Below are 18,098 nucleotides of genomic sequence, written 5' to 3'. Positions count from 1 at the left end.
TGCTCAGCTGGAGATGTTCATCGTTTCAGGATGATTCAGAACATGCTGTAATTGTTCAACAAGATACTGTGAAAGTAGGGGGAGAAAAACACTTAGGGATCACTTCACCATCTGCTAGTAAAGAGTAAATGGGAGTTACATCCATTTGTATCCTTTTTTCCTTCCACTGAAGTGGAAAATTTCTGCTTCAAAGTACTCCACTTACTTCAGCTCAAGTTGGTATAAGTTTTACGCCAAGAGTAAGGTTGCCACTCATTAGTGCTGCAGTCAACCGTTTTGAGCAGGTTATTAAATGTAAACAGAGTGCCAAAACTCAGATTTTTTTAAAATATAAAAGTCTATTTTTCGCCCCATTATTTATGGTAGCATTATTAGAATTTTCAATGATCTTCCATCTAAGGTGCAATTAGAACGCAAGCCATGATTCCACTCCCTATCCTGCCCCACTGAGGTCTGGACTTGGCAAAAGTCAATAATCTGAGGTTCAGGCAATGGAGCTCATTTACCTTGCGCGTATCTGGTCATCTTTTAAAGCATGGATGGATTACCAAGTCAAAACTAAGGTGTATCGAAGCTTTTCCACCTGCTGATTATATCATTTCTGTAGGTGTTCATCGAGAAGTTGCACACTCCAGTATCATTCTGCCTTCGACTTTGAGAATATACGAGCGTGTACACAACTGGCAGATTCAAGTGCCCATCAACAGTGACTTGAACTCACAACCAGGAGTGTGTGAAGCAGACAACATAACCTTTTACTAGTTAGAAAGTGGGTTGTGGGGAGGGGTAAAGTTTCAGGCATCACCAGACCATTACCTACTTAGTGCAACTTTAGCCATATGCAGCCGATTCACCCAGGAGATTTTACTGCGAGGGTTTGGAGTGTTAAATACCACCATAAAGCTGACTGGCCTTCCAGACCTTTAGGAAAGGGTAAAGACGGGGAGGGGGCAGGGGGTGGGGGAAAAAAAAGACAATTAATCACAGTTTAGTTTATTGGTCAGCAGAAATCTTAAGCAGCTCTCAAAAAGTAAAGCAAGAGGCTTTTTTTTGTTATTAAGCCGTTTCCGTACGACTCTCTCAGGGAAGGAGCTTTTGAAGGCTGCTGTAAATTATAGATTAAAAGCTAAGCCTTTTCAAAACCAGCAGAACGGCATCTCTGGAAGCAGATTTAGAAACCTGCATCTTTTAGAAATGGAGATTTTTGCCAAATCAGTTATTAAATAAGACATTTAATACCCAATGCAGCAGAGATACATTTTTATTAAGAAACTTTAACCCATCACATTTTTTAAAAAAGTGTCAATTAACATATTTAGGACTTTCAATACATCAGCTGGGAGCCTGCTGCAGTTCCTTGGCCTGAGTAATGTAATCTGCTTTAGTTGGTGCTCATGCAGTGTGTTATTGAAACATTGCTAAGCAAGGTGTTGAACATGTATTTAATTAGAAAAACACAGCTCATCCTAGTGGGATCAGACTTTAATAGTTTCCTGTTTCTTTTTTGCCAATTTTCCCCCCAACTCACTTGGAAATACTGATTATTTCAGGGATAAAGTTCCACGGGCACTGGCAGCCTTGGGTACCGTACCTTACCCCAGTGGCTTAACTTCGTGTGCAAGCCTAAATTGTACGTTAGCCGGCTAATCCACTGTGAAGGGCATCACATCCAAAAGTTCAATCCCATCACACGTGTACTTTCCAGCCAGGGGAGGAGAAGTCACTTGATCATGATCAGAGGCAAGAACCCTGGTTGATTTTCTCAACTCCCTAGTCCAGGGGAGCAGAGGCCAACTGTAGCAGCCCCAACTACTGGCTTGGCGGAGATCAGACCAGGACCATCCTAATCAGCATGGTTCAGTTATGTATCACCTTTAACAACTGAGCGCTTGACAGAGTGAACATGCATTTTCTTAGGGGGGGGGGGGGGGGGGAAGAATGCAGCTCATCCTATTGGGACCAGGCCTCCATGTCCCTTTACTCCGTCATTGCCCACTAACAAGCCCCAAAACAAGCGCTCTACTCTGAGCTCCGACACGGCAAGAGAGCCCCAGGTGGGCAGAGGAAACGCTTCAAGGACACCCTCAAAGCCTCTTTGAAAAAAATGCAACATCCCCACTGACACCTGGGAATCCCTGGCCCAAGACCACACAAAGTGGAGGAGAAGCATCCGGGAAGGTGCCGAACACCTCGAGTCTCTTCGCCGGAAGCCAAGCGCAAGCAGCGCAAACAGCAGAAAGAGCTCACGTCAACCCAAGCACCCCACCCACCCGCCCCTTCAACCACCGTCTGCCCCACCCTGTGACAAGAGACTGTAGGTCCCGCACTGGATTCATCAGTCACCCGAGAACTCATTTTCAGTGTGGAAGCAAGTCATTCTCGGTTCCGAGGGACTGCCTGAGGAGGAGGAGGAGGAGATTGCCCACTGGCTCACACCCCATACGGCACAGAGTCATCCAGACCCACCTTGCATTGCTAGTCTTGATGATCTTTCTCCACACCAACCCACCCTCCATTAAAAAAATTAATCAGCATCAAAAATAACTAACCCTATATTACCGAAAGCGGAAAAAGACTGCTAATGCTGGAAATATGAAGCAAAAAACAGGGAATGCTGCAAATACACTGTAGGTCAGTCAGCATCGGAAAGGAAAAGTAAAGTTAATGTTTTTGGCTGGGATCATTCAGCAGAATGTTCATGATCAGACAGGTGAAGACTGACCAAATAAAAAGGAGGCCAACAGGACGAAGCCAAGAGTACAGATACACTAACTACTTTCACAAACAGGCAGCCAGTGTGGTCAACAACCGGTCTAACAAAAAATGTCACCAGCATAACCTGGTCCCGTCAAAAACATTTTGCGGCATCATATCTGTAGGATGTAGTTAAAAACTTTTTTTTTTTTTTTTGTTTAAATCGGCAATTTAATTAAACTAGTCCATTAGCACAGAAATTTTGAGGGGAATTCAAATTATCAAACTTAAAATGATTCTGCTGGACAGTGCACACTATTGCCGACTTGTTCACAAATAACACTTTAATTTGCTAATTGGGCTCTTCCCCTCCTCCTTCCCCCCTCCCCCTCCTTACTTGTCTGGTTTCCCTGGCAGCAGGAGACGTAGACGGCACTTGTTTGCTGATTGGATCTCGTCCTCTTTAATCCTGATCAATCTCTGGAGAGCTCTGGTCCAATCCTGGGCTACAATGAGGTTTAGATTCTGGGAAATGGGACAGATCAGAATAAGCCATCTAGGTGTGACTGCATTAGTATTATTATTATTGAGATCCTGTGAAAGAAAAATATGTACAGCAGCAGTATTTTGAGAAAAAATGTCAGTCAAAGCTACACAAGCAGAGAAAGAGCCATTATACTCAATAAACTTTTCCCTTGGTCATAGATAAACCCTGCCTACCTGTCCTCACCAAATCCCTCAATCACTTCTCTCAGTACTTGAACCTTCGGCTAAACAGCCACTTCAATGGCCTTTCCTCTCCTCGTCATTTATTCCATGATTCAGTTACTCTTTGGGTGAAGCAGTTCTGCTTCACTTTAAGTCATAGCCCTAATTTTTTTTATTTTAAATAAGGGCTCGTTATTAGGAGCCCTTCACTATAGTGAACAATTGCCTGGATCCACTTGGTGAATCCGCTTCATAAGTGTGGAAATTACAACACCACCTCCATGAGCCACCACCATCTTTCCCAGCCTTGCTAAACTTGCACTGCTACAGGCCTAGGCCTGAGATTTTTCAACAATAAAGAAAAAAGTTCCATAGTGAGCAATTTATAACATCACTCAATGGGTGGTGACGTAATAAATCTCATTCCGCACTTGGTTTGAGTATAAAGCAAGGCTTTAATCAACTTGTTTCAGAACATGGAGGTCTAGTTGTACTTCACTAGTTCCTTGTCTTACAAAATGTCCCTGGCAAGCTGGGGCCCACGCCCGAGTATTTATACTCCTTGGACGGCGCCACCAGCTGGCCATCCAGCATTATTTCATGAGTAGTTTCCTGATGATGAGATTTATAATAGGTGGCAACAAGACAGGTGTGACTATAGGGTTTACATCCCTCTTTTATATAAACATCATGGAAGCATTGTCTCCGCTGCAGTTCTCAATGGAGTGAATGGCAGCCTCACACGAATCTGCAGCAGACCCCCAATTAAGCAGCAACTAAGGACCAGTTGGTGGCTTCCACCTTCACGGAAGCACAGACTGCAACTCTGCTGGCAGATTAGGCAGTACCTGTGTACCAGGTTCCAGACCCTGACAGCAAGGAAGAAAGAAAATACAGAATTGTATTTATATAGCGCCTTTCAAGGCCTCAGGACGTCCCAAAGCACTTTATAGCTAATGAATTACTGTTTGAAGTGTAGTCACTGTTGTAATGTCGGAAACGCATCAACCAATTTGCACATAGCAAGCTCCCACAAGCAGCAATGAGATATTGACCAGATCATTGTTTTTTTTTTTTTTTTTTTAAAAAGTGAAGTTGGTTGAGTGATAAATATTGGCCAGTACACTGGGGAGAACTTCCTGCTCTTTGAGTAGCACCATGAGGCAGAGGGGTCCTGCTGCAGGGGCAGAGGGGACTTCAGTTTAACATCTCAATCGAAAGACGGCACCTCCGACAGTGCTCCACTGGGTTGCCAACCTAGATTTTGTGCTCAAGTCCTGCTGCCTCTCAAGGTTTTCAGGTTTCGATAGCTACCATTAGGCCAGCTGTCCAGTGGATCAGCGGGGACACACATCCAGGGCCTGACAGAATGGTCGAACTGCCTGACACTGCCGACTCCCAGGATTGCAGCACGTACCAGGCCTCCAGTCTTTGCCCCTCAGAGAACCACACCAGTGGACCATAGGAGGTGGCTGCTCAGGAACAAGGTACAGAGATGCAGCAGCTTGCAGGAGCTCCCTCGCAGGAGCAAGCTGCTGTGAGAAGAGGGCCACCCTTTATTCAGTACAAGAGCTGCCAACCACCTCTGGTGATTTTGGTCCTCAGGTTATACCTGGGACAAGCACTAGAATAAGAGAATGAAAGGCAAACTTAGCCTTTAAGAATAGCCTTAAGAATGTAGGTCACTTCTGTTCACTTTGGCATTTGTTGTATTAACAGAGAATGTGCAGTGTTGTGCTTTGTTATTCATGGGATGTTAGAATCTTACAGGAAAGGATGCACTTATTTCTTACTGACTAATTCAATCAGGTAATTATTATTGGCATGGTCATGTAGGGGCAAAGAGGTCTGATGTACTGTGATGGGTACTGGATTGAAGGATTAGTTCTTTATTTGAAGGTGGGGGGAAGGAGGAATTGAGGCAGTGGTGACTAAGGTAACTGTGTTAAATCAAAGAGAAGACCTCAGTAATCAGTTGTGCTCTGGTGCCCCTTACTCATCAGTGACTGCTGCGTCTTATGTGATGGTCATCTTATGTGCTTCTGCCTCCAAAGCAGCTGGGACCAGGCCTTTGTTACATGGTGCAGGGCACAGTACACTACAACTATGTGGGATGCACTAGCTGGAGCATATTGCAGAGCCCCTCCTGACCTGTCAACACATCAAAAGTGCCCCTTTAAGACTGCAACAGTCCTCAATGGCCACTCTGGTAGCACGCCCCTGATGCTATTTGGGTAAGTCTTAGTTAGGTCATTGTACAGGAGAGCAAAGTGTAGGCCTTGTCACCTACAAGCCATCAACTGATATTTTCTTCCTTGAAGGAGGTTAGAGAGGCCTAAATTTTGAAGGATGAATGCATTTTGTGACAACTTCCAATATATCTCACATTGACATGCAAGGTCCTTGGTATGTTGTCACACACAATCTATATATCCAGGGGGCGGAAGCCCTTCTGGTTGAGACTGCCTTTGGAGTGGAAAACCAACAGAAATGGCTTCTGCCCCATTTTTCTACCCAAAACAAAAAGATGTCCCAATCTTGCACAGAAAAGAAAGCCGAAAACGGTTTGGAAATTCGGGGGAAGGTCAGAGTTCAGGGGTCATACCTGATAAGTGCCATGAAGTGTGCTTATGAGCTGTGATATCTGGTTCACAACAGCCTGATCCTGTTGTAGTTCCTGAAGCTCCTGGTAAAGCCGGGGAGGACCCATATAAATCTTACCTGAGGGAGGAAAGGAAAATATATACAGGACGAGTGACCAACACCAAGCATTTATAGACAACGTACAGGAGTGCCAGAACTCCAATGCACCAACAGGCAATGAATGCCAGACCTGTGCAGCACATGCTCTCATACGCGGTTTCCCTTCTCCCGAAGACATTGATTCATGCTGGCACGTGGTTCCAAAGGTACCTGCTGTCCTTCTGGTACCTTACCCAAGTTGCCATTCTTCATGCCGGAGTCGAGACAAAGTGTCGACAGGCTGTTGTTAGGGGGTCAAGGCGCCACAGCCGAGTCCATTCCTGTCATCATACACAAAGCTGTGCTTTCCATAATCAGGAAGAGATGCAGACCCAGCAACGTAACTCAATACTAATGGTTTGTTCTACTCTACAATGGGTATAGGTGTCAAACAGTACGCCCACTACAGGAAACTTTCTTTTATCCGGCACGGACGGGACCGACGTGGTGCCGCTTCATCAAAAATTCCAGATAACCGAACGCTATAGTAAAAGATAGGGAGAGCTGACAGCTCCGTATAAAGCAACAAATCCTGTTGCTTAGCAACAACTGTAGAACAATGGCCTCAAGTTTCAAGCGTCTCTGTAGCTTAGCAACAGCTGCAGCCACACCCTTGCACAACACAGATGGAAGGCGGCAAAAAAATATGAAGTAAAACCTGCTCCTGAATTTTGCCGGTTAACCGAGATTTCCAGTTATTTAGGTGCCGGTAAATCGAAAGTTTCCTGTACAAAAGAGTCATAAACAGCCTGATGATGGCATGTACAAGTCTGTTTTACCCTGGCTACAGCTATTATTAGATCACAGAATGATACAGAACAGAAGGAAGCCATTCAGCCCATCATGCCTGTGCCGGCTCTTTGAAAGAGCTCTCCAATTAGTCCCAGTCCCCTGCTCTCTCCCCATAGCCCTGCAAATTTTTCCATTTCAAGTATTTATCCAATTCCCTTTTTAAAGTTATTATTGAATCTGCTTCCACCGTCCTTTCAGGCAGTGCATTCCAGATCACAACAGAAATAACCGTTCACCGCAACTCTCTGCTTTCTGTCCCTTAGCCAATTTTGTAACCCGCAAACCATTGCCCCTTTAATCCCACGGGCTTCAATTTTGCTAGCAAGTCTATTAACAAGACTTAAGGGAACTTCCAGTTGATAAATCCACAGCAAACCCAGACTTACTTGATAGAGAGGTAGAGGAGGTCTTTTTACTCCCTGGATGCTGAAAGATTATTGTATCCTTGTCGTAACTTTTCCCTTCCTGGCCAACCTCCACTACCTGAACCTGCGGCAGTGGGGTGCTCCATTTCACAGTGTACTTCGGGCCTACCGGAACCAGGCTGCCAATATCTGGCTGACCCCTGGAAGAAAGGTTATCGAACAGGAATGAAATACTGCAGTACAGCCACTTATTATTCACTGACTAGAAAAAGAGCTCAATATAATTCCGGCGTCACTGTACAGGAGAGGAACACACTACACCTCAGCTCCCTAACAGAAAACATAAGGCACCACAGCCAGTCCCTGGCCCCTATAACCCCAGAGGGTTGGCAATAAACACAGAAAAGTATTTATTTTTAATTGGTTGGGGGGGGGGGGGGTAATTTTTTTGACTCCATGGTTTCCATCCTCTATTGAAAGCACTGACCAGTGCTGGACATCAGCTATCCTCAGGTACCTAACTTAGGTTCCATTCTTCATGCACACGCCTGGACAGTGAGTATTGGCGAGCTATTCACCTGTGGGGAATATCGTAGCCAAGTCCAATTCAGTGTCCACACACCATCACTTTCTAGCAGAGGTCACGGGACAGTGCTCAGGAGTGGGGGTGTTGGCTGGTTATTTCCCAGGAGCAATGAAATCAACCGTAACGACCTGAACACCACCACTACTGAGATCAGCTACCTCAGCACAGGGCAAAAGATTGAATCACAAACCTTCCTGGTCTACGCTGCAATGCATTCACGCACTGAACCACTGGAGAAAACTATGTCTAATAAGCTTTAACAAAATTAGTTCAAGGCAGTATAAATAAGCTTTTACTGTAATTTTATATTAATTATTTGCATCTTGAAATCTTGCACATGCATACACAGGAGATCTAGGGGAAGAAACATTGTACTCTGCAGGAAGTCTAATAATAATAATGATGATGATAGGGCATTGCACAACTTTAAACTGAGATGCTGCTCCCTTGTGAAGTGGTACGTTGCTCTGTAAATGTGAAGTCTGTGCTCATCAAGCGGAGAGAAGTCCATGCTGCGGAATGGGCATTTTCTGTAACAGCACATGTTTAGGTCAGGTGCAATACAGCAAGATGCAGATTAAAGCACCCTCTACATAAATCAAATCTCAAATTCAGAAGAGCATCGCTGCTGCACCAGCGCCGCCTCAAATGACTAATTACAGTAAACTCTTGTTTAAACGGCACTTTATCATCCGGAATCCGGGGAGAAGGCAGGGACCGGGTACTGAATTTGGATGATCAGCCATGATCGCATTGAATGGCGGAGCAGACTCGAGGGGCCAAATGGCCTACTCCTACTCCTGTTTCTATGGAATACTTTAATAACCAGCAAAATAGATATATCTCAATAACCGGTAATCTTGCCGATTCTACCATACATTTAACAGAACATTCTGTAGGTGAGTACCCAGTTACACAGTACATTTCTTGATTTTTTTATTTTTGTTTGTGTTAAAAATTGCCTTGGTAGGTAAACCTCTCTGTTATCCAGAATGTTTCATCAGCCGGCACCATCCTGGTCCCATAGGTGCCGGATAAGAAAGAGTTTACTGTAGTGTCAAGTCAGAAGCAGTTTCGTGCCGTGGGCCAATGGTCGGCACCTAGAACTGGATTGAGACTCGTTTCATTTTTATAGCCAACAGCTAGAGGGGACGTTCACTCATCAATCTGGGCTGGATTTTAAACTAGGTCTCAGAAGTGAGCCTATCCCATTACACCAAGTCCATCTTCCCTTTACCCATGTCCCTCAGCAGATGATCCTTCATTTACCATTTGCCTGGCTGTGGGATATTAACTGAGCTGGGATTCAGCATTATTCACTATTTTTTCCCCTGTGAGAGAAAGCAAGAGAATGATTTTAAGAGATAAGATTATCTCAGCTTTCATACAGCAAGGATAAGGGCTTAAATGGAAGCATTGGTTCTCTAGTTTTACCTCCCTGTATGGAGGTACCTGGGTCTGCAACTGAGATTTCCCACACAGTGAGCTTCTATCATGGCACTGTAGGCACCTGCCAAGTGAAGACAGGACCAGGAGAGGAAGAGCACCAGAGGACAATAGTCTCCTAATAGCATTTACTTACTTCCATTTGTGAGAGAGAGCAAGAAAGGGAGAGGGAACAACAATTCATTTCAGCTCGGTCAACATCACGCAGGCAGGCAAGGCCATAAATAATGGCCGAGAGGGAAATGGAGCAGCAAGTCTGACAAGGGCTGCAGGTGAAGGAGAGTGGGAGGGAACACAAATGGCTCACAGGCTGTATCTTGAGTACCAGTTTTATGTACTTACTTTACGTTGATGTTGGCACAGATGAGCAGGTCATTCAACAGGAACACTCGGCGTTCCTTGGATTTAAGGATCTGTCCCCGCTCTCCATAAACAGTCTCGGTCAGAGTCTCACACAGGATGAGCTGCCGCTGGCCAGAACTCAGCAACTGCACAGGAACAGAAGACACATTAGAAATGTATCCGGGCGCACATGAGGTTTACATTCTGTGACAGATGGTTATAATTTGATAACCCGGGTGGGAGAGGTTTACAATAACATTTTTATCAGGAAGTACATCCATTTGAAAACCTTGCCTGTAATTTATATACAGGTCTTTCCTGTTTTTTCTGGTTGAGCCGTAGATTGCCAAGATGCCAGATTCAATGCCGGATCTGTTTGGAGTTAGCTATGCTAGGGAGCGGGGAATAAAATCAACTTGGGTTCTCACGGCTGACAGCTAACAAGTGACCTGGACGATAAAGTACATGTGGGTGAATCTTGGGTAAGGACAAAATTGGCCTCAACTGCGATGTATCCCATGTTGGATAGCTGCCAACATTCACCGTCTAGACGTACATGTGATGAATAGCTGCTTGGGCAATGTACTGGAGAGCTGCCCACATTGGTGGAACTGAACCCAAATTTGTCACATTGCTGTACAGTGTATGAAGGATGTCAACTGTTCGCTTATTAAATAACTTAATGTCAATATTGTAGATTAGATGATTAAGATTCTTATACTGTATTTCATGATAACACCTGGTAGAGTTCAGCTTTTGTAGAACCCAATTTAGATATAAAAGAGTCAGCACTTTTAGGCGAAGGGGCAGCCAGGAGCAAATACTCTTTAGTGTTGAGGATGCAATGCTGAACAGGAAGTGAGAAAAGCCATGGGTAATTCTGTCATATTGCATGCAAGCGATGCAACATCACTGCACAATAACGCGGTCACCCGCAAGTCGTACTGAACATTTGCCAAACTTTCTTTTCCCCCAGTTTTTTAATAAAGTCTGTGCCATTTATATGAATGTCATTAACTTTGCTCATCTCCCAAGTCTCTGCATTAAGCCACACGCAAACAAAACCAATTCAGTCGGATCCGTCACAGTGTCTGAAGAATATGTGTCACGTTGCTGTACAGTGTATGAAGGATGTCAATTGCTTGCTTATTAAATAACCTGATGTCAATATTGCAGATTAGATGATTAAAATTCTTATTATACTGCATTTCATGATTGGCTGCCCAGCAGGCACCAGCACCTGGTAGAGTTCAGCGTTCTTAAAACCCAATTTAAATATTAAAAAAAAGAGGTATTACATAATCTTAAAAGGGCACCACTGTTCTGCATTCAGCAATTTTCCATACATATTACGTCAATTATATAATTCAAATTGCAGCAGATTTTCACAAAAAATAATTATAGCCCATGAAAGCTGCACCTCGGCTCGTCTCATGGTGCAGTCGGTAGCTGCACTGATGTGTAACTGAGCAGGAAGATCCTATCCTTGAACTCTAACTGTGCGGAATTGGCCGATCATTGACAGGTTGGCAGTGGGAGGGCTACAAATTTCTGGCTGTTTATTTTTCCCACCCTTCAGTCCAAGAGAGTTCCCACTCTTGATCACTACTCAGGGGACGTCAGCCAACGCACATACCCTTCAGTCAAACAGCCTCCTGACACATTGTCGAGTGCCCTCCCCTATCTCAAACAAATGGCAGTTCATTACATATGAACTCACACAGACCATTCGACCACAGACAGCATCACAGGTCAACCAACTTCCGATTTCACCCAAAGTCCATGCACAGACACACACAGAGCAATGATCGCTGAGTAATGAACAGGAGTGGGAACCCTGGCTGTTTACTCCCATCCCTTGCCTGGGACGCTGAAACCAACTGTAGCAATCCTACTGCCCCGCAGGTAACTTGGGACAGACTAGGAATCAAACTTGGGACCTTCCCGATCTTTATGGTACAATACCACACCGGACGGACATTGCAATCACCCATCACAGAAGCGTTGATTAGTTTTTTTTAATGGATTCCAGATAAAAAGCGCAATCTTTTTGCTACAGCCCATTTAGTCAGCCGTTGAATGACTCAATCAAAAGGCAAAGTGCTGTACTTGAATAAAATTGTTTGCCTTGCATAACAAGTGAAAATTGGCGACGAATGAAGTGCCTTTAATTTGCTGAATATTGCCAACTCAGATAATCAGATGATATTCTGTGCTCCGATTATGAATTGTGTGTGAAGGGGACAAAGGGCCCTCCGTGAAGGAAAGAGCAGCTTCGTGCTATCTTGTGGTAGGGGAGGGAGAGTGGAGGAAAACAGAAGAGATGCAGAATCATTTCAGGTGCACACGTTTCAGGAATTTTTTGTGATAATAAAAGTAACTGCCCAAAATATATCTTCTAAATTTATACACTTCTTGCGCTGGCTCCTCGCACAGCGTTACAATTCTATAAGGAGTAATGTGTGCTCATAAACCCAGGGCCGCTCACTGATGGACCTGTTGCCGATCTCTCCTCGGGTACTCTCTCCCAGCTAAAACAACTGGCTTCCCACAGACAGAATTTAAAGGCTTTGCCTAGCCTGAAGGAGAGAAAAGATATAAATAGCTGATAGATAATTAAAGAGGATGGGGAGTTCTTTACTCCAAATTACTTCCTTTCTGCTGCTCTTCCCCCTCCTGCACGCTTTGGGGGAGAAATTCACTATCGCCCCATTTGGGGCACTAAATTTTAAAAGTTTGAAAAGTTAGCGCCAGGCGCTGACGATTTCAAACTTTTGAAAAATTCACCGTTTGCGCTCCAAGGAGAAAGTGGGACACTAAATCAAGGCTCCACTTCCTCCCTGAAGCGCGATCGGCAGCAGGCGGGGGCAGAGACTTCAGCCGTGCAGCGCTGCCGCGTTCAAAGGTTTCTGCCCTCCCTTAAAGGGAAGGGCCATTGCTGCAGGCTCTGCGGGGGAAACATTACCTACCTGGACCACCCAGGCAGCCGCCATCCCGCGCAATCAGCCCGACACTCGAGCAGAGTGCCTAGCTGATCGATCGCGGGCAGGAACCCATGAAAAAAAAACTGGAACCAAGAAAGGGAAGTTTTTTTTAAAAACTTGCCTCGGCCCCCTCGCCTTTGATCATCGCCCCCAAAGCGGCCGGCCACCCGATGCACGCCTCCTGCAGCTGTCGGTGTTTCCACCCGGCGCTGCTGCAGGGGGCGGAAGTCAATTTCAGGTCCGGGGTGCTACCGGGGTGATGTGCACGGTGATGATGTCACGATCTCCAGGCAAAAGGAGATCGGGCGCAACGCTGCACTGCCGCCACAAAACCTAGGCCGAATATGGCGGGAGTCGATGTCAGCAAAGCCACTTGCGCCCCCTTCCTCGAAGAAAAAAGGCTTGTATTTATATAGCATCTTTCACGACCACAGGATGTTCAAAAGCACTTTACAGCCAATGAAGTCCATTTGAAGTGTAGTCACTGTTGTAAAGTAGGAAACGCAGCAGCCAATTTGCAGACAAGTGCCCACAAACAGCAATGTGATCATTTCCAGATAATCTGTTTTGGTGATGTTGGTTGATGGGTAAGTATTGGCTAGGACATCATGCTCTTTCTTCGAATAGTGCCGAGGGATTTTTTTTTTTACGTCCACCCGAGGGGGCCAACAGGGCCTCGGCTTGACGGCTCCTTCGACAGTGCAGCGCTCCCTCAGCACTGCAATGGACTGTTAGCCTGAAATTATGTGCTCAAGTTTCTGGAGTGGGACTTGAACCCACAACCTTTTGACTCAGAGGCGAGTGTGCTAACCACTGAGCCACGGCTGACACCTTTGCAGAATGCAACAATAACGCGCCATATCTGTGCGCTAATGCAGTATAATTGTAGTCACATCCCTATAATTCTTACTGCCATTATCTGTGAGTGCAGACCTGAAGGCGTGTCCTAATGCTTTTCCACCATTAATATGGATCAGATTTTAGAGATACGATTGGCTGATGATTACATAGGGTTGTGTAAAACCACTTTAGGTACAATAGCTGTCACTAACATTTCCTTCACTGTCTCCTCCCCCGCCTGACCTTGTTGAGGTTGCGGTCACCGACACTCTTTGCCAGCTGCTGAATTTCGGCGATCTGATCCACCACTCGCTTCTGCTCATTGAGCTTCTCTGCCAGCATTTCGAGTTCAGTCAGAGCGAGCTGCAATGAAAGCCGGTCAGGGTGCCCTTTCGGTGTATTCTTCAGCATATCCTGAAACAAGCAATGTGTGCAGTCAGAATAGGGGGAGGAAAGGAGAGAACGATGCAGCAGGTTGGTCAGTATCCAGAAGTTAAAGACAGTAATGATACAGCTTGGACCCTTCAACAGAACTTGGGAGGATAATTGGCAGGTGAAACAAAGTCAGTGCAAAACAAGTGCAGACTGAGCTTTAACCAACTCAGACATTTATTTTCTGATATCCCAACTGTAGCTCCCGGCTATGTAGAGCTTGACGTAAGAAAACTACTAGGCACTTGGTCTAAGCGTTAAACAAAGCTTTAATCGACTGTTTTACAACATGGATGTCCAGTTGTGTCCTTCACTAGTTCCGGTTAAGAATGTCCTGCGCAAGCTGGGCCCGTGCCCGAGTATTTATACTCTCCCTGGACAGCGCCACCCGTAGGCCGCTCAGTATTATTTCATAAGTCTTTCTTTCATGAATGACTGATTCATGTCAGAGCTCATCATAGGAAATAAGACCACCTCTTCTAAAATGTCCAAGAAAAAATATTTACAACGTTAAATTTTTTTTCCCCCCCTGTAAAAGGTATCAATTCTTACTAAGCATACGTAAACACAGACAGGTGTCGGCACCCTATTAATGTTTGGTGGGTGTTATAGAGGAGGGCGAGGTCGAGGTTGATTCGGTCTTCACTTGATGGCCACCCACACTTTTCACCAGGGCTCATCACCTTCGGCGTAGTTGTTAAATCTAAACTGTCTTTTCACCCTCCTTATTCCAAGTTTCACACCAATTTTCAACAATTCCACCTCGTCAGGAGCAGGAACTCTAATTTCTCCTCCCCACCCACCCCCCAAAACTGCCGCCTTATCTTAGTTCAACTAACTCAATACAGACCAGGGATCCAGCCTGGCCCCTGTGGTTCAGTGCTAGGCAGGCCATGTATTTACACACTTAACGGTGCGGAGCTTTACACGATTTTAATCTAATTGTTTTAAAAAATCTAATTGTTTTGAATATACAAGTTAATAGTCACAATGAATTTATTTTGCCCTCACCTGAAGCAATAGAATAAACTGCGGGAATCGTTGGATTGGCTTCACCATCAGCCCATAGAGCGTTATCCGGTCAGAGTTGGAGGTTTGTTTCCGCTGTAGAAGATCAGACAAACTCTCAGTAATTCACCTGCCCCACTTCCATTAGCCGTAACATTTGCTAAGCGTTCCGAACATGTAGCATAATCTCACTATGGCAACTCCTGCACCTCCCAAAGGGTACACTGTAATGGTATATTAATTAGTGCTGGGGGGTGAAAAAAATCTTGTGCAACATCAATATCCACAACATGCTAATATGGCAACAGTTATTCACTAACTTTGTGCTGAGGGCCACAACCACAATCATTGTCTTGCCCAAGAGCGGATTTCCGAAATACTGAGAGATGGAGGAACCAGACTTCTGTTTTCAACTGGGACACTATGGGTAGGTGCCAAGTGGAAGAGGGGAATAAAACTACAAGACCAATAGTTCGATTGAATGGTTCATTAGGGTCCCTTTCACTCGTTATGTGGAACATAGAGGAATGTACAGGACCAGAAAGGACCATGCAGCCCATCGGACTGGCCCCAGGGTTTAGGAAATATTATACTCCATGAAATCTCGCATAGCATCAGGTACCTATCCTAATCTCTCTTGAATTTGCTGATACAAATTAGCCTTCACTGCCTCCCATGGTAGCCCATTCCATACATTCACCACTGGTAAACCTAAGCTGTCTTTTCACCCTCCCTGTTCGAAGTTTGACACAGGTTTAGGACAATCCCGCCTCTTAATAGCATTTCCTCGTGTTATTTTGCTGAAGAGCAAGAAAAGGAGAGGGAACTGCAATGAATCCCATTTTGATCAATATTCCATAATCTGGCAGCTGTGGGTACGTACAAGGAGGCTCAAGTCTGCAGAAGGCTACGGATAAAGTGGGGTGGGCCTGGGATACACTGAGAATGGATACAGTGTGCTTTTTTTTTTGTTCTACATTACCATCTTTACTATCCATTCATTAGCGTCAAGGCTCTAATTGGTCATCTCATCCACAGGCCCAAGGATGGCTGATGAGGGAATGGACAATGTCACGGTGAGGGATGCACTCAGTTTGGGGTTGAAGTTGTTGATACTCAGTAGAGAGAACTTTACAGTGGTGGCCAAAAATACTCCAATATATAATGCACAAATTGAACAATGAACAGAGCACATTACAAGATTGGAGCATGTCCTTGGGGTTTGGATGATAATGTAAACCACTCAAATTTAAATTTATGGCATGCATGTCACACGCTTCCTGAACGCATGTCACAAGTTTGTGACATCCTCCAGTCACTGCTTAGAGAATGAGAGCGTGCCCCACTTAAGAGTTAAAATTGTACTCATTTATCAAACAAACAAAACACTTCACAAACTACACTGTATGTAACGGAACCACTTACGGTGCAGCTGTCTTTATGCATCCACACCCAAGTTACGTGGTTTGAGGCACTCCGTAAACTACTGCTTTCCTACATATCTGTATATTTTTATCCAGAAATTAGCCAGGACGGACTGCTTAGGGCAGAAGGTGCAATCACTTTCCAGGAGATCGCCACTTCAAAATGTCATTGCCAGCAGTCTGGTTTTGGATCAGATAATCCAGTTCCGAGTGGGCTGTCTCGAAATATCCAAGTGCAGTTGGACACCAACATATATTTTTATATACATATCTTTTAAACAAGGAAGAAACAATATCAGAATTTATCCGACTTACTCCTGTGCCTATTGATACAAGGACATTAATTCTTAAGGTTTTCAATGAATTTACATCAGCAGCAAAGCAAACATTAGACCTCAAGCCACGATCCCACCCCTATCATGTCAGGAGTCTAGTTTCACTCTTGGAAAAAGATGGAATCCCTTTAACGGCTCCTCGGAAAACAAGAGCCACAATACAAGTGCTTCGAATTAAATGAACAGAATATAACTGGTTCACACACAACATTCTTTGGACGATTAATATAGGACATGAAATGTTTAACAATGTGTACTTAATTCATTTTAATGAGCAATGGAACACTTTGCCAGCTTTTCAAATTGGCTGGTTTCGGGCAAGACGAGTGACAAAAGATTGAACTTGCTGCCCCCTACTGGAATGGATTCCAGGATTCTTCACAGTAAATATTTTCAATCTCACATTTGAGCAACTTTTTTTTTTGAAGCAATTCCACAGAAATCTCGCAACTGTAGAGACATTATCCTGCCCATCTGAAGGCCACAATAGGAACACACTTGGTTTTAAGGAAAGGGAGATTCACAATCAGCTCCCTTATTCTAAACAAAGAAGGTTCACTCGGTTAATCCCAGGGATGAGGGGATGGACATATGAGGAGAGGTTGAGTAGATTGGGACTCTACTCATTGGAGTTCAGAAGAATGAGAGGCGATCTTATTGAAACATATAAGACTGTGAAGGGTCTTGATCGGGTGGATGCGGTGAGGATGTTCCCAATGATGGGTGAAACTAGAACTAGGGGGCATAATCTTAGAATAAGGGGCTGCTCTTTCAAAACTGAGATGAGGAGAAACTTCTTCACTCAGAGGGTGGTAGGTTTGTGGAATTTGCTGCCCCAGCAAGCTGTGGAAGTTACATCATTAAATAAATTTAAAACAGAAATAGACAGTTTCCTAGAAGTAAAGGGAATTAAGGGTTACGGGGAGCGGGCAGGAAATTGGACATGAGTCTAGGTTCGGAACGGTCATGGCCCTGTGGCCTGGTCCTGCTCCTACTTCTTGTGTTCTAATTCTGTGTTAGATTTCAGGAGATGGTTCTATTCACAGGGATTAGTGGAGACATCGAACAGGCTGCCAGCTAGGTGTCCTTCAAGAGTAAATTGGGCCTGTTCCTGGCTGGGGTGGAGATCGCCTTTACAGAAGGCAAGTACTGTAGGAAATACAGGGACAGAGTGATCTCCTGGACGAGTTTCGATCGCCTAGATGGGTCGGAGAGGAATTTCCCAGATTTTTTCTCCCAAATTGGCCATTGGGTTTTTTAATCTGGTTTTTCGCCTCTCCCGGGAGATCACATGGGTTCGGGTGGGATGGAGAGTGATAGTAGATTTGAGGTTAGGATCAGATCAGCCATGATCTTATTGAATGGTGGAGCAGGCTCGAGGGGCCGACTGGCCTACTCCT

The 18,098-nt window shown here is 44.8% G+C and overlaps 1 protein-coding gene across 6 annotated transcripts in view; it reads right to left on the bottom strand.

Moving 5' to 3' along the window:
• The window catches only part of LOC147100545 (rho guanine nucleotide exchange factor 10-like protein), a 179,007-nt gene that overhangs the window by 32,808 nt on the left and 128,101 nt on the right, over positions 1–18,098 (bottom strand). For all 6 annotated transcript variants that reach the window (XM_085966906.1, XM_085966907.1, XM_085966908.1 and 3 more), the window contains 7 exons: positions 14,943–15,035; positions 13,743–13,913; positions 9,676–9,821; positions 7,323–7,501; positions 6,008–6,123; positions 3,092–3,219; positions 821–921 (listed from right to left, as the gene is read on the bottom strand). In XM_085966906.1, the coding sequence (XP_085823032.1) occupies positions 821–921; positions 3,092–3,219; positions 6,008–6,123; positions 7,323–7,501; positions 9,676–9,821; positions 13,743–13,913; positions 14,943–15,035 (934 nt within the window). The remainder of the gene's footprint in view (positions 1–820; positions 922–3,091; positions 3,220–6,007; positions 6,124–7,322; positions 7,502–9,675; positions 9,822–13,742; positions 13,914–14,942; positions 15,036–18,098) is intronic.

Source organism: Somniosus microcephalus, chromosome 25 (assembly GCF_052327205.1).
Source record: "Somniosus microcephalus isolate GS21.2 chromosome 25, FLI_Smic_1.0, whole genome shotgun sequence".
In the NCBI taxonomy this organism is placed as follows: Eukaryota; Metazoa; Chordata; class Chondrichthyes; order Squaliformes; family Somniosidae; genus Somniosus; species Somniosus microcephalus.
The sequence above is the reverse complement of the archived record's forward strand: the minus strand, read 5'-3'. Positions and strand labels throughout refer to the sequence as shown.